Here is a 15155-nt window from a genome sequence, read left to right as displayed (position 1 = left end):
GCGGTCGGAAATGTAGGCGAATCACTTGCAGAGTATACCGCCAGTGATACATTCATGAGTCGAGATGGAGGGTTTACTTGGGAGGAGGTACAAAAAGATGCGCACCTTTGGGAATTCGGCGATTCTGGATCTATCCTCATCATGGCAAACGATGAGGAACCCACCGACCACATATTATTCAGCACTGACGAAGGCCGTAACTGGAGAGAGTACATATTTGGCGATGAAAAGATGCGCGTCAAGGAGATTGTAACCGTGCCGTCAGACACCAGTAGAAGATTTATACTCATGGGCTACTACCCTCGTTCTCCTGTAGTGCACGCGGCTGTGCACATTGACTTCTCTTCGTTGATAACGAAGAAGTGTGAGTTTCTTGTCGCACTCTTTGCATACCATTTTGATTATATGGTTCCTAGGCATTCTCGATCTCAATCATCCCGAGGATGATGACTTCGAGTTGTGGAGTCCAAACGAACTCCGCAACGAGCTGTGTCTATTTGGCCGCCAAGTGAGTGGTACTGCCGTTATTTGAAGTTCTGTTCCCACGATAATTGTAGGTACTCTATCATCGCCGAAAACGCGACGCAAATTGCGTTGTCGGAAAGTTGCTAGAATCCAAAGAAAATTTTGTCAAGAACTGTGCATGTGAGGACGTCGACTTTGAGTGGTGTGTGGACATTTCCTTTTCGATATATCGAAGCTTATCATTACCGCTTCTCAAAGCGAATACAACTACAAGAGAAATGCTAGTGGCGAATGTGTGCCCGTCCCGGGGACACAGCCTCTAGCGAGCGACGACACTTGCATAACTGGGGATTACTGGTATGAGCGTACCGCGTACCGAAAGATACATCATTCCAGCTGCGAAGGAGGCATTCGTCTTGATCGTGGCCTTGAGCACCCGTGCCCGGGTTACAAGAATCATGGAGCGTTTTTCTGGTTCATATTCCTCGTCATTCCATTCGCATTTGCGGGCCTTGTTGGTTGGTACTATTATCGTAAAAATGGCTTTGCGAGAGGGTGTGTGGCATCGTTTCTCTGCGCTGCATTGAGACTTACATATTATGCCGCAGAACCATTCGGCTACCGGGTGGGGATGCGGGCCGAAACTACAACTATTACAGTGATTCTAGCCTTAGCGCAACAATTGTGTCCATCCCATGGTATCTCATGGGCCTCGCAAGTATGGTATGGGAAGCGGTCTCATCAAGACTTGGCAGTGCAACTGGTGGGATGCGTGGACGCAATGGTTACCGGACGGTCCCTGTCGATGAGGATGCTCAGATCCTGCGATTTGAAGATGATGATTAGTTATCCAGGAAGGAATTGGCAATACCTCTGGACTATTTTTCTTAGTTTGCTTTCATTGTGCACTGTTATGTTTAATATCCTATTTTATTGTATCATGATGATACTCCAGTAGCTGAACCTAGACAAGCACTCCAAGAATGCAGTAGCAGGAAGTGTTATTGTATCGGAGACAGCATTACTATATGTCAGCTCAGGGGTATTGCTACAGGTGTTCATACAATAGATATTAAGTGTAGTGGTAGCACAGCGAGGGAAAAGAGCAATACATGCGAGGGCTTCTAGTCAATTACACCGAGATGGTCCTCTTTAATCGTCCCTATAGCAAACTGGTCGTTGCCGGCAGTGAGAACCGATTCATAGTGTGGGCATAGGTTTAAACTTACGATCTCCGTCGCGTCCACACGCGTACCGACAATTTTTAGTCGAATTTTAGTATTCTTCTCAATAATCTTTGCCCCAATAGTAAGGCGTGAATAGGCTGAGATGCTAACGATACGTACCTGTTCTTCCGAAGCAAATGACGGTGGATTAGAATTCGGATCAAATTTCATGTCCGGATGAATGAGCTGGGATTGGAATGAGCGGCCGTCGAGGTTCAGGTGTATCATCACCACACTTACTTGATGGGACACAAAGACGGTCAAGGGTCCCACGTCTGCAAAGAAGCCCATCTGAAGAACAGGTCCGCCTTGGTAATCTTAATATACGATGTGACTGACAAACCTTTGTCACGTTGTTCACCACACCGTCAACGACTTCTCCCTTGAACGGCTTGAAAACAATTGCTCGATAGCGAGTTATGAACTCGGCCTGGCCACTTCCGCTGAGAACCATCCCCTTGCCGATATCGAGAATGGAGACGACAGCGATGATATAGCCGAATTGGCCAGAACATGTACCCTCAACATCAGAATAGAGTTTTGATTCAAGGAACTGCAACATGCGCGGGCCAAAATAGGACGGATGAAGGAGGATTGTATGAGAAAGCTCTTTCTGAAGAGTTCGAGCCTGAGCGCATGCGCCGTAACGGCGAGAGAACACTCACAATGAAGAACATAGTCACCGCAGGTCACTTCAACATCCACTAGTTCAAGCTGAACTCGAATCTCCAACCAATCTCCAACCAGCGACTCAAGTTAAACAGAGGAAAGACGAGTCATATCTTCACACGGTCCACTAGGGGAAGTTATTACTGGCCGACTAGCTCAGTTGGTTAGAGCGTGGTGCTAATATAGCGACGCCAAGGTCGTCGGTTCGATCCCGGCGTTGGCCATATGAACCTTTTGATTTTACTGAAGAAATCATTTTTACCGCTGCAAGTGGTATTCAATACATTCAAAATATTAAGACTTTCATCGAAGGAAAGTATGATTTTTGAATTTGCCGGCGTTGACGTCTTCTGTCCTCCAGCGTAAGTCGCAAAAAGTGCAGATCGAGTCTGCACCACAAGTTCTGGGAAGCTGTGCAGAAACGAATTGGTCTACGAGCACGCAGTTTTGACAAGATCAGCAAGAGCCATTCTCGAAAGGAGCGGTTATCAATCTGAACAGCTATAGTTCTATGGAAAATATTTCATTAATTGCTAATAGATATAAACACTTGAGTAGTATGGCTACAAGGATGGAGCGGGGATTGTAGAATCAGATATGAATAGAAATATGCAATAGACGGTTCTCCTAAATGATGTAAGTAATAGCAACGTATGGCTTTGAAATGAAAATACGGGTATCGGAATCATGGATCTCTGTTCAAACTGGAATCTCCCTTCCAGTCGTCGTTCTATCACGCTTCATGGGCCGCGGGTGCGATATTCGGATTGGCAGCATCAGGAAGGTGATTATCCTTGATGTCCAGAGACTTTCCATCACCACTGGTACGGACCATGACTACGTCACCATCCCTGTCGCCAAAGCATAAATGTAAATGAGAATGCGTATCACGATTTGATTCTACACACACCTGATGGTTCCAGAAAGCATTTTCTGTGCGAGAGGGAAGAGCACCTTCGTTCGCACAACTCTCGCAATAGCGCGAGCACCGTAAATATCTGAGTATCCTTGCTCCGCTAACCACTGACGAGCCTGTGCGTCCACGTCCAGAGAAATCCTGCGGTTCTTGAGTCGGGAAGCAACATCATCCAGGCGCAGCGCGACCACTTTGAGAATCGAGTCTCGAGACAGCTTGTTGAAGACCAGCATTGAATCCAAACGGTTCAACAACTCCGGCGGGAAGTATTCAGAGGTACGCTCCAGGACTTCATCGCGTGCCTGAGGTGTTACCACACCATTGCTGTCGGACGCAGAGCTATGCGCAAGGATATCGCTACCTGTGGAAAATGTGAAGCTTTCCCAGACACCGTGCCATCGAACAACAACGAACACACCTAGATTGCTCGTCAGGCAGATTATTGTATTCTGCAGAAATGAGTGAGCGCGCAGAGATCAACGGGCTGGTCATATCACTCTTACACACCTTGAAATCAACCTTGCGTCCTATGGCGAGCGTCAATAAGTGTATCCATGTGCTAGATAGATTAAAGCTTGCCTTGAGAATCAGTGATGCTGCCTTCGTCGAGTATCTGTAATAGGATCATCGCAACATCCTGCTCCAACCACGTTAGCGGAAGTTGTATTGCTACAAGTTTTCCTGAAACAACCTTGTGTGCTTTCTCCAGCTCATCGAGCAGAATCACAGCTAAACAAAACGGGTATTAGCATTGGTCCCCAAATTTACAGAGATGGAGCTACAAACCATACGGTTTCCGACGGACAGCTTCTGTTAGCTGACCTACAAAATATTACCTTCAGACAGCTGACCGTGTAGTCAAGAATATCAATATCAAACCTCCTTCCTCAAACCCAACATATCCTGGTGCAGCACCAATCAAACGGGACATTGTATGCCGGTCATGGTACTCGGACATATTGATATTGATCCTGAACACCAATCGTCAACGATAGCTTCATCTAGACATGACTAGGAGGTTCTCACAGGCCTCGCTGTTCATCATTGAACAAAAACGCAGCTAGCGCCTTACACAGTTCTGTCTGGTATATGTAAGTCTATATCTCGAAACGTATGCGCGGAAGACTGACCTTCCCCACACCGGTAGGTCCCAGGAACAGGAAAGAGGCGACCGGCCTATTTGGAGCCTGGAGACCAGCTCTGGAGATTCGAACAGCATCGCTGACGGCGGACACGATATGATCCTGGCCAACTACCCGTTGCCGGAGCGTGTCGTCCATCTAAGTTGTTAACATAGCCAAATAAGTAGGAACATCGAACAATCGAATGAAGTACTCACATGGACGAGCTTATCCCTTTCGCCCTTGAGTAAGTTCTGCACTGGGATACCGGTAGACTTTGCAACGACTCGCGCGATGTCGTCGGACGTGACGCGATCGTGCAGCATCGGCATAGGCCCCTCGGCTTCTCCGTCCATCCGTTCTGTCTCTGAAGGCAGCTGTCGCTCCAGCTCGGGAATCGTCGCAAAGCGCAGCTGCGATGCGCGCTCGTATTGGCCCTGCCGTTGGGCGACCTCCAACTCGTGCTTTGCGTCTTCCAAGCGCTGCTTCACATTTTTGATGCGCTGCAACCGTGCGCGCTCTGTAAAGCTCAGGCATTCTCATCTTTAGAGCGCAGATTGCATGCAGACTCACCGGCCTGCCAAATCCCCGTCAATCGCTCTGCCTCTGCGCGTTTCTCCTTCAGTGACTCCTCCACCTTCGTCCGTCGCTCGACGCTGAACACGTCCGATTCGTTCCGTAGACTTTCGCGTTCAATTTCGAGCGTGGTTAGCTCCCGATCGAGCGCCTCCAGTTCGTCTGGTTTCGACTCTTGCGCCAACCGCAGCGCTGATGCTGCTTCGTCCACCAGGTCAATCGCTTTGTCAGGTAGGAACCGATCCGAGATATATCTTGCACCGTACACAGCAGCTATGTGGACGATGCCGTAAGCGTGATGATCTAGTCAAAAGAAACACTAACTTGCCAGTAACGAGTGACCCGTCAGAGATGCCGACACCATGGTGCACCTCGTAGCGCGACTTGAGGCCCCGGAGGATAGAGATGGTGGCTTCAACGGATGGCTCGTCAATCTGTACAGGTTGAAATCGTCTCTCAAGAGCTGCATCCTTGCCAATTGTCTTGCGATATTCGTCGGCTGTTTGAGGATGTAATTTGAAGTCAGTTATGGCTACGACTTTCTTACTTGAGCCTTACGAGTTGTCGCGCCCACGAGTTGTAGTCCTCGCGCTAAAGCTGGCTTAATCATCTGTCCCGCGTCGATGCTGCCTTCCGCCTTGCCCAGATTGAAAAGTGTGTCTGAAGTGTAAAGTGGGTGTGTACATGGATTTCATCACTCGGGAGTAAGCGTTACGCACGGACTTCGTCAATGAAGCATATCACTTCTCCCGCCTGCAATGCGCGTCATGAGCTGACACTCGATAAGTTGGACACAAGCCCCCTTACCTGATCTTCAATGTCTCGTATAAGCGCCTTGAACTTTTCCTCAAATTGTCCACGGATTCCAGAACCGGCCATAATGGCTGCCAAGTCTATTGAAAGCACACGCCTGCTTTGGAGTGACTGAAGGCGGTATGTAAGGCTGGTAGAGGGGGCCGGGAGAAATGCGTGCACACCTCAGGCACTTCTTTGGCTACTATCCGACTGGCGAGGCCCTCGAGAATCGCAGTCTTTCCAACACCGGGGGGTCCTATCAGCTGAGTGGCCGTGTGTGATTAATGTGCAGAAACAGCAATGTGGATAAGCGATATTCGTACCACCGGGTTTGATTTTGTTCTTCTGGACAAAACTAGCAAGGGGTTAGTACAGAAAACTTACACGGGTATATGTGGAAGATACTTTGAATGGTTCTCCTGATTTCTGGTATGGCGTCAGCTGTAGAACGCGATGACATGGTGGATATACGCACCCTCGTCCCTTCCAATGGTTGGATCTAATTTGCCGTTCTTCGCGAGCTCCGTAAGGTCTACACTCTGTCATACGTCGATTTTCAGCCTCTTCTCCCGCACATTGGGTGCAGCCACCGTCTGTACTGGCCTCGCCTGAGCATAGACAGTGGCTGCATTGGCACATGGCGAGACTCACGTATTCCTTCAGCGCGTCTCCCTTCTGGTGCTGCGGTTGCATCATGAAGGACGGCATCCCACCCCCCATTCCACCAGGGCTTTGAGCATATCCACGTCGAGAGACGAGAGGTGTGCTTGAAAGCCGAGTGCTCGGGCACTGTAGAGGCAAGTTCTGGATTGGTGAAGAGAACAGTCGGACTCGGAGTAGAGGGTGTTGAATAAATGGAATGGAATAGACATGGATCCGTTTGGGAGTTGTGATAGAGGTTCGCAGCATCTTGTCCGACAGGGCGACGAGAGCGAGGAGAAGGAGGGCAACTTGATGGCCGATCCTTTCGGGCAGTTTGTATGTCGCTCGATGCCGGAACCTTCCAGTAGTGACGATCACCTCGTTCCGGAATCTTACTACATACACCAGTCTTCAAATTGAGGTACTCACGCTTGTTTTTGCTCGTTGTTGCTCCAGTACTTGTTCAATCCAGTCTATCGTGCGTAGCCCAGTCGAACTTGACACAAGATGGCCGTCCACGCCGCTTATTAGCCAGCCCTTGGCCGATCTCTGTAAAGTATCAATCGATCCCATGTCGAGCTTTGTCTTCGAGCAGATGCGTTATGGTACATCTCCAAGTGCGTTATATGATACTCGACGTTCGAGTGACATGCTGACATTCGATTCAGAGTGGTTCTTGCTGCCCATTCATAGGTGAAGATTGTAGTCTCGCCGCGAACTTGTTCTCCGATTTGCATTGCAGCCGACGGCCGTCTCCGGCTAATGACGTGAAATGTTCTCATGTGGTGTGTATTCCACGGGGGCTGTCATCCAGAACAGTAGCATCGCAATCCTACTGGTAGTAAGCCAAGACTCCTCAACAAGGACTTTCACGGTTCTAGGCAGTCAGTAGGAAAGTGGGTTTGCACAAATCTTCAGTAGTGTTAATGATCCTTTTTTTTTTGCAGCTCCGGCTTTCTCGGGGGTGTGTTTTTACGGCCCCAATCTCAGCTCGTCGCCTGTGTATGCTTGGTAGCACCACGATTGGCTCCAATGCGCCAACACGCGGAACAAGAGTCCTTGGCCTGGTTGAGGTCAAGCGTTCGTTAAACACTGCTGATAGTAGAGGCCTGTGCAGTGACACGTGGGGCTCGAACGTTGCAGCAGAGTCGATGCACAGGGCCACAGACGTCGTCTAGTCATACAGATCATAGCAACGACCACATAGATATCGTCGTCAGTTGCCATGATAGGTATCCACTGTACTGCGTATGCAAGTAAAGTTCCACGTTGCAGATGGAGGAATAATTCGGATATGCAGGGGCTGCTGGTGTTGTGTATACTCGCCGTATGGGGTTGTAATACGCGAACTGGTGAGCCCATTGACTGAACACGCTGTCATCATTGCATTCATTCTACTTCTCTGCAAAGTCTCTTCCACTTATCCTTGACTTCGCGCTGACGGTCTTGTCCGATCACTCTTGAAGTGTTATACTTGCATTCGACTGCCTGCAAACCGCGTGGCGGAATACATGCACTAATGATACAACAACAAGATACGGTTGCCACACAAGAATATTTGCCAGAGTCGATTTCAGGAAAGATGCGCTGATTCATACGTCCCTCATTCCCGTGTTGTCGGCGCACACGATCTTGGCATTCTAACGTTCTCCAGTTCCTCAAACCATCCGCAAGTCGGTACACGGTCACACCAAATCGAAACGTACCGCGGACATTCAAACCTTGCTCTTAGCTCCAAGACGAGCGGGGTGCAAACTACGTGAGTAGCCCAATATTGCGTCTTGATTATACTGCATATGCACACGCATGCAGTCAACATAGACACTCCTGGTGATTTGTCAATGTCAGACGAACACAAATGGTTCTCAATACTCTGCTTACTGTGACGTCCTGTCCATTCAAGGTCGCATCATACCTGCTTTGTCAATGCTTCCACTCTCATTTCCGTCAACACTGTGGAGACCTCTAGCCCGCATGGCTTATTTTAGCAAATGTATTCGATAAGCGATCGCTTGGACCAGATCTTCACCGGAGCACTGTACACTTCGCCGCGTTGCAGTGTTCGGACAACTATGCGCTCCGCTCGCTGGGACTGTGCTTCAGAAGGAGGTATGCCACTCTATCCAGAGTTGAATCGATGCCGAATCATACTCTCAAAGGTGTTACGCGTCTCAGGAAAGGCTTTGCTGGCAGCCTTCTCATTACCTTTTCAGTTTCAACCATGGATCCCTTGTCCCATACCGGTGCATGCGGTCATCTCCTTCGGAGATACCTGACTCGCAGACATTGCCTACAGCATCCTGACTTAAGGCTGCACACAGCAACTGCCGAGTGCAAGTCGGCGTATATCCACATCGTTCATTTACTGGTCTCTGTTGCACGCGGACAGACCCACGATATGGCTTAACAACTTTCACTTGGCAGTCGAGTCCGCACCAATCGTACACATTATCTGCATCCCTCGTGATCCAGCCGACAGCTGCGTCCGTCGTTGTGTCTCCACTGGCGTATCACGAAGGGAAAATTCAGTCTCATCGATATATTTTCGTAGTGCTGAGATGCCACATGTCTCGAAAGACACAGCAAGCCCGTTATGAGCCAGCTGCCATCCAATCACGCGCGCAACTGCCCGGGCTGTCTAAAGAATAACAGACATGGGGCGTCGAAACGACACGCTCCTGTGCTGTGCACGCGTGGTGGCTGCAGAAGTGCGTCGTGTACATCTTGTGTAGTCGGCATGTAACCATCGGCGATTGAGGGGCAGGAAGCGTATGCAGGATTCTGAACGCTGATTGCGCTTGCTCAAAGTGGAAACTTAACAATAGCAAGTCATTCGAACGAAGCAAGGCGGGCGAACTAGTCGCAGGCAAAGGAGGAAAAGGAAGCGTGGCCCAGCGAAATTTGTGCATATAGGCGACGAATCCGAATTCCGGGCTATAGATGCAGATGTGAGCACATTTCTAGCAGCATACCCGAGCTGTACAATACTTCCTTTTCATACCACCCCTGCTCCTGGTGGAGTCCGTCTATATAATATGCTGCCCTTTATTCCGAGGCCATTGTCTCGCCGTCGTCATCATATCCTACGCGCAAGGGGTGTCTTCCCCAGACTCAGAGCTGACTAGACAATTCCTCCGTGCTGCTCTGCCTGCCGTGCGCACACAGCAGTGAACACGTTAAACACAGTCCCGGGTGCGGGCGCACATTGCGGCACCACTATTCCCCGCAGTGCCAGTGTTGCTGCGCTATTCTCTTCCCTTCGATCATATCATTGTGCACGGCTGCTCAGCGCCCAGCATGCATATCGTGATGGAGTAGTAGGAAAGACTAGAGTGATCATGTGAGGACCGCCAGATTTAAACGGCTGCGCCGCGTTGCGTGCAAGAGCGTGTCCCTCGCCTCGTTGTGAGGTAGCGGCGACTACGGCGCGGTTCAAGTGGGAATCCTGGATATAAATGGGGTTTGAGTGTTAAGAAATACTGCGTGAGGGGACGTGAGATTGTCTGATATAGATTGGGTACGGACCAAGCAGCTCTGATTTTTGTTTGTTTCAAAAATGCAGGCAAAAAGGCTTGCGCTTCTCCGGATATGGCCACACTGCGAGATTCGCGGAGAAACCTCTGTAACCAAAAATGCAACACCTGGCCGTTGTCTCTTGGTTGATGCCCAGCATACAGCCGTTTTCCAATGCTGATCTACTAACAGGGCGCATCTGGGTGGAAGCATGAAGGATGACAAGGCACAGATACCGACAGCTGAGACTTCACTGTAGACCCTGATAACATGCTGGGATCATCCAACTTGAGTTGGTCCCGAGTTCCATGAGCCTGGTCAGGCCCCGGTTGAGGGTTGACATTGAGCGAGTTGGATCAGGCGATGCTAGAAGGCGACCAAAGCCCCGCCGCCTTGCTCGACGACCGTGCAACATCACCACGGGCTCGAGCTCATCTTGAATGCACAGTCTGCCATTTCCCAGTCTGTCTAGTAAGCGTCCAAAGAAATGGCCTGAAGATAGGGATGCAGAGAGGAAGAATGCGAGGTCGTTCAGTCGCAGCCCGCGCACTTGGGAAGCGCCTTCGAATGGGCCGTTGCTCTACCTCTCTGCTCTGCTTCTTCTCGAGTTTGGACGACCAGGCCGGCGCTAGCACTCGCAAATTTCTTTAATATACTGATTCTGGTCCAGTTCGTTCTCTTCAGCGCAACACGGAGTTCTACACTGTCAGAAGAGTCAGCATGCTAGTCTGATTTTCGTAATGCATATCGCCGAACCTTGGCAACAGCATATATACTTGCATGTGGCGGTTTGACAACCATGTTGGTGCACATAGCCTCATATTCGCTCGGGTCATGAACCACAAAGCCAATTTTCGCAAACGATCACCGGCGTACCGCGTATGCTTCTGTCCCTCGCCCTGCAATTCTAGGCATAAACTTGTCTTGATACACCGTCGCGTGTGTGGCGCTTTCAGACGATGATCGTCCACGCTGAGCTATTTTCATGTCCTTAATACGCAGCTCTTGGATGTATGATGCTCGGCCGGAACAAGCATTCAGTATTTGGCGAACACGGCCACGTTGAAGGATCCACTCATTTGGACAACTCAGAGGGCGAGAGAGAGAGAGAGGGTTGAATGTGTAGAGAACATCCAGGTGCACCCCGTAAACTCGCTACTAATTCAGTGTCGTCTCCTGGTCTTCTGTCTCCGAATCTAGAGGCGGGTTGCTCGTTGTCCACCTTCAGTCGATTGATGATGAATTCAGAACACCCGGCAAAGCAACTCCGCGGAGCAAATAATTCATGTATCAGTACAAAGTTGTTTTCAGCAAGCAGGAGGAACGACTAATGCAGAGGTTTTCTAGTTGTCCCGTGGCTCACATTGACTTTGAAAGTATGACTTATGCGGTGTCTCAAGGTGTGTAGTGCGCTATGCTTCATGTTCGAGCCACAAGCTGAAATCCAAATACAGAGGTCTTTGTTGCCAGCAGTCGAAAGACCCACGGTCATGATACGTTTTTGCGGTCTAGGCTGTGCATATCGCGGTTGTCTCCGGCTGTATTGGGTTATCTTCTATAGTGCGGATTCCACATGGATTTTGAAGTAGAACAAGCCTGGTATCGCATATACGGCCCTACGGCGAAGAATTTTGCACTATTGATTGCATATCGTGGTTAGGAGTCGGGCACGCCAGTTCCAATGGAACAAGGTATTTGTGAGAGCGGAATCATTTGTAGTTCACGGGAGGGAAACTAGCGGCGATGTTCTTTCCAGCGGGCGTGAACAGAGAAGCTGTCACGAAGGTGATGCCCGAAACCACCATACTGAGCGCGCGCGATGAACATAGATAACGACTTTTCCTCTAGACCGCTCCCTTGCCCCCTCTCTCCCCCTCTCCTCCAGCTCCAGTCTCACATCATTGTGTCTCGTACGACCTTCAGTGCGGCTGAGTTTATCGAGACAAGGCCGGTTCTTCACACAGCCATTGGCAAAGGGTCATGATTGTACTCATGAATGAAAGCAGGTCTAGCGCGAGAGCACTTACCGTCTGGCGTCGTCCGATTTGCATCGGACGTGAACTTTAGCTATCATGACGACCAGCTTATCTGGCCTTGTCACGATTGAAAACATACAGTATCGCAATAGGGCGATTCTACCCAACGACAACGATGCAGAACAACTAGTCTGTGTCGTTCCTGGTCCCGAAGACTCTGACCTTCAAGTGGTGCGTATCTACCTTTGAACCTGGTTGGAAACGCGACATATTCATTCTAATGTGATGGTTCAGTGGGAAGTGATCCCTAGCACTAGCAATCGATATGAGATCAAGAGTCACAAATTCAAGCAAACAGCCTATGCAGAGTATGCGTACGAGCATCAGAGGCTCGTGGCTAGATCTAAGGTTTCATTCTGGTGGTCGATTCAACCAGCAGCAACATATGGGCCGGACACTTACTTGTAGGATCCCCTTTTGACAATGGTCACTCAGTAGGAGCCTTACAGACCGATTAGCATTCGACATTATGTGGAGTCAAACTTATGCTGGCACTTGAATGATGGGACTCATAACACACCTGTGAGCTGATAGCTGTTCGGCTCACATTGAAATCGGATTCAAGTATGCTGGTACTAGATCTGCCTGAAGGATTTCGCGCAGGATCGTCAGAGTATTTGGAAAGTATGAGTTTTTTGTACTCTGTGGGATTTCTGAGTTCACGCTGTGATGATAGATTATTCCGTATTCGCTTTCCTGCATCAGTGGAAATGCCACTCAAGCCATTCAGGCCTCTCGCCCCTCAATCACCCCACCCATTTCGGCTTCCATGACTGAGCCTTTGGAGATGTTCAACTCGACAATGGATGTATATTCAGAGGTACTGGTATTTATTGGTTGAGACTTGGTTGAGACTGATTGCTTGGAACAGGTTTGTCCTTCTACGGCTGTCGCACTGAAGCTTCTGCGGTGTGCGTCCGAGGTTCGCCGCTCGTTTATTCGCTGCTTTTGATCTAGGCTGATTGATCGCCTGATCAGATGATTGTCGACTGTAGCAGCATCGAAGCATCGAATGTCCATATATCTAGACTGCTTGGAAAGATCAAGGTCGTATACGGGCTGCTCTTGGAGAGGAGATCGTCAATTGTCAAATCCGATATGGAAGAGGTCTTGGTGAGGTTAGCACGGCAGATGCTGGAGTGTGCCGATTTCGTAGCATATTACCCGGAGAAGGTAGCGTTTTGTAAGTAAGTCTTGCAATCCGCCGGCTGCCGCTGAGACGTAGCTCTATCTGGCAGGGATGAAACACAAGAAGCATATTGATCGGGAGACACGTGGGGAGGTTCAACGCTTCAATCTTGTCTTAGACAGACTCATCGACTGCGTGCAACGAGGCAGTGCTGATGTCAACTCAATCCGTATCCATAGATCCGGTGAGTGATCGAGTTTTTCATTCCAACCTATCTTTGTATTCAAGATTGGCGAGGTAGTTTTGGATGTGGACTTGAGCCAGCTTGAATACGTGACCGGAGCCGGACTAAACGGATCCAAGCAGTGTCTTCCAGGGACCCGAACAGAGATTTCCACCATGCTCAAGGACTTCGTCTACGCGAATGGAGCGGATGCAAAGCGAATCTTTTGGTTAAATGGGATGGCAGGCAAGGGCAAGTCGGCGATTGCACACACGACGGCAGAATGGTTCGAGGCGCGCGGCGGGCTGGGGTCATTTTTTTGCTTTGATCGAACACGGACAGCAGATGGGCGACACAAGAAAATATGGACTACTATCGCGCGCGATTTGGCCAATCATGATCCCCTCTTCCGCCGCGAGCTCGCTCATGTATTAGATGATCCTAATGGACTCAGGAATACCGAGTATTCCGCTCAGCAATGGACCGGATTGCGCGATGTCCTGAACAAAGTGACATCAACGATCATGGATGTGCCTGTCCTTATCGTCATCGACGCTCTGGATGAAAGTGGTGATGAAGACACTCGTAGAGAGATCCTTCAGCTCCTTTCTGGCCGGCGAGGCACAATTGCGAATCTTCCCCCAAATGTCCGTATTGTGATTACTTCCCGCCCTCTTCCCGACATTCGTCATGGCTTGGACAAAGTGCCACATGTTCAGCACTTTTCCCTGGATGATATCCTCCCCGAAAGCGATATGAAGAAGTACATCGACGCCGAACTGAATCGTCCAGGTGCCTTTGGGGAGGATGACATTACCGAGTTTGCACGTAAGTCTGATGGTGTGTTTGAATGGACCCGACTCGCATGCCTGTACATCAGGGAGGGGGCCCTGTTGTATAAGGACCGATTCCGAACCGTGATCTCCGGCACCTCAGCGAAGGGAACGCAACTGCTGGACCATATGTATCGACTGACGTTGGAAGACACCCTGCCCAAGGATGACCGTGTGAATGGAATTGTCGTGTTCTGCTCTGTGATGGGACAAATTGTTGCCTCAGCGGAGCCTCCCTCGATATCTACTTTAGCTGCAATGAGACAGCACTTGACATGGGAAGGTACTGCGGGCGCAGCACTACAATCCATATCTGCGCGGGACGTCGTCGAACATCTAGGTGCCCTTCTCACTGGCGTCACAGACAATTGCACACCTATTCGGCCTCTACATGCATCTTTTTATGACTTCCTGGGAGACAAAACTCGGAGCGGGGAATTCTATGTGGGAGAATTATCTACACATCACCGAAAGCTGGCGTTTGCATGCCTGGGTGTCATGAATGCGGAACTCCGATTCAACATATGCAAGTTGAAGAGCTCCTACGTACCCAATTCCGATGTTGCTGACATGCCACAACGCATCAAAAAGTTCATTTCCTCTCAGTTAAACTACTCTTGTCGATTCTGGACATTCCACGTGTTGGCCACGCCTATCGAGCAAGCTCTGGCAGACAAGCTCTGGCGCTTCTTCGAGGAGAGTGTACTGTTCTGGCTCGAGGTGCTGAGTCTTACACAAAGTCTGAGTGGTCCCGCGTCAGCGTTGTATTCAATTTCATGCATGTTCACGGTACGTCCTTGTACATCGACGTTCGGCGGTCATTCATGACGTCCACATCACAGGACAAGCAGAATCACGCCCAGCTTCGAACTGCCATAATTGACACGGAGCGATTCATTCGAATGTTTTCGGCGACCATGCTGCGAAGCACGCCACATCTTTATCTGTCCGCATTGCCGTTTGCACCAACTCGGTCACGGGTTCTTCAAAAGAGCCGTGCCAAGTTTCCCG

General features: G+C 49.7%; 4 protein-coding genes across 4 annotated transcripts in view; 2 read left to right on the top strand and 2 right to left on the bottom strand.

The window, feature by feature from the left end:
* Positions 1-54: 54 nt before the first annotated feature.
* FIBRA_07813 (uncharacterized protein) lies at positions 55-1311 on the top strand (the record flags this gene model as incomplete). The annotated part of the gene is made up of 5 exons (XM_012329478.1): positions 55-364; positions 417-508; positions 558-667; positions 724-1020; positions 1074-1311. The coding sequence occupies 5 exons, from the start codon at positions 55-57 to the stop codon at positions 1309-1311; spliced, it is 1047 nt and encodes a 348-aa protein (XP_012184868.1).
* A 278-nt stretch (positions 1312-1589) lies between these two features.
* On the bottom strand, positions 1590-2368 carry FIBRA_07812 (uncharacterized protein; the record flags this gene model as incomplete). Its single annotated transcript, XM_012329477.1, has 6 exons — positions 1590-1637; positions 1695-1760; positions 1812-1877; positions 1932-1982; positions 2035-2304; positions 2357-2368. The coding sequence occupies 6 exons, from the start codon at positions 2366-2368 to the stop codon at positions 1590-1592; spliced, it is 513 nt and encodes a 170-aa protein (XP_012184867.1).
* Positions 2369-3093: 725 nt separating this feature from the next.
* On the bottom strand, positions 3094-6461 carry FIBRA_07811 (uncharacterized protein; the record flags this gene model as incomplete). Its single annotated transcript, XM_012329476.1, has 20 exons — positions 3094-3211; positions 3271-3637; positions 3695-3725; positions 3784-3889; positions 3927-4005; positions 4063-4098; positions 4156-4247; positions 4303-4358; positions 4407-4556; positions 4616-4917; positions 4971-5227; positions 5298-5472; positions 5532-5633; positions 5693-5726; positions 5781-5897; positions 5951-6024; positions 6092-6113; positions 6153-6187; positions 6244-6307; positions 6420-6461. The coding sequence occupies 20 exons, from the start codon at positions 6459-6461 to the stop codon at positions 3094-3096; spliced, it is 2259 nt and encodes a 752-aa protein (XP_012184866.1).
* A 5534-nt stretch (positions 6462-11995) lies between these two features.
* The window catches only part of FIBRA_07810 (uncharacterized protein), a gene marked incomplete at both ends in the record, with an annotated part of 4409 nt that continues 1249 nt past the window's right edge, over positions 11996-15155 (top strand). Inside the window, 9 exons of the mRNA XM_012329475.1 lie at positions 11996-12130; positions 12194-12363; positions 12418-12481; positions 12539-12583; positions 12636-12779; positions 12831-12881; positions 12938-13142; positions 13198-13332; positions 13390-14933. Of these exons, the coding sequence (XP_012184865.1) occupies positions 11996-12130; positions 12194-12363; positions 12418-12481; positions 12539-12583; positions 12636-12779; positions 12831-12881; positions 12938-13142; positions 13198-13332; positions 13390-14933 (2493 nt within the window). The remainder of the gene's footprint in view (positions 12131-12193; positions 12364-12417; positions 12482-12538; positions 12584-12635; positions 12780-12830; positions 12882-12937; positions 13143-13197; positions 13333-13389; positions 14934-15155) is intronic.

Source organism: Fibroporia radiculosa (assembly GCF_000313525.1).
Source record: "Fibroporia radiculosa TFFH 294 genomic supercontigs, scaffold16753, whole genome shotgun sequence".
NCBI lineage: Eukaryota > Fungi > Basidiomycota > Agaricomycetes > Polyporales > Fibroporiaceae > Fibroporia > Fibroporia radiculosa.
The sequence above is the reverse complement of the archived record's forward strand: the minus strand, read 5'-3'. Positions and strand labels throughout refer to the sequence as shown.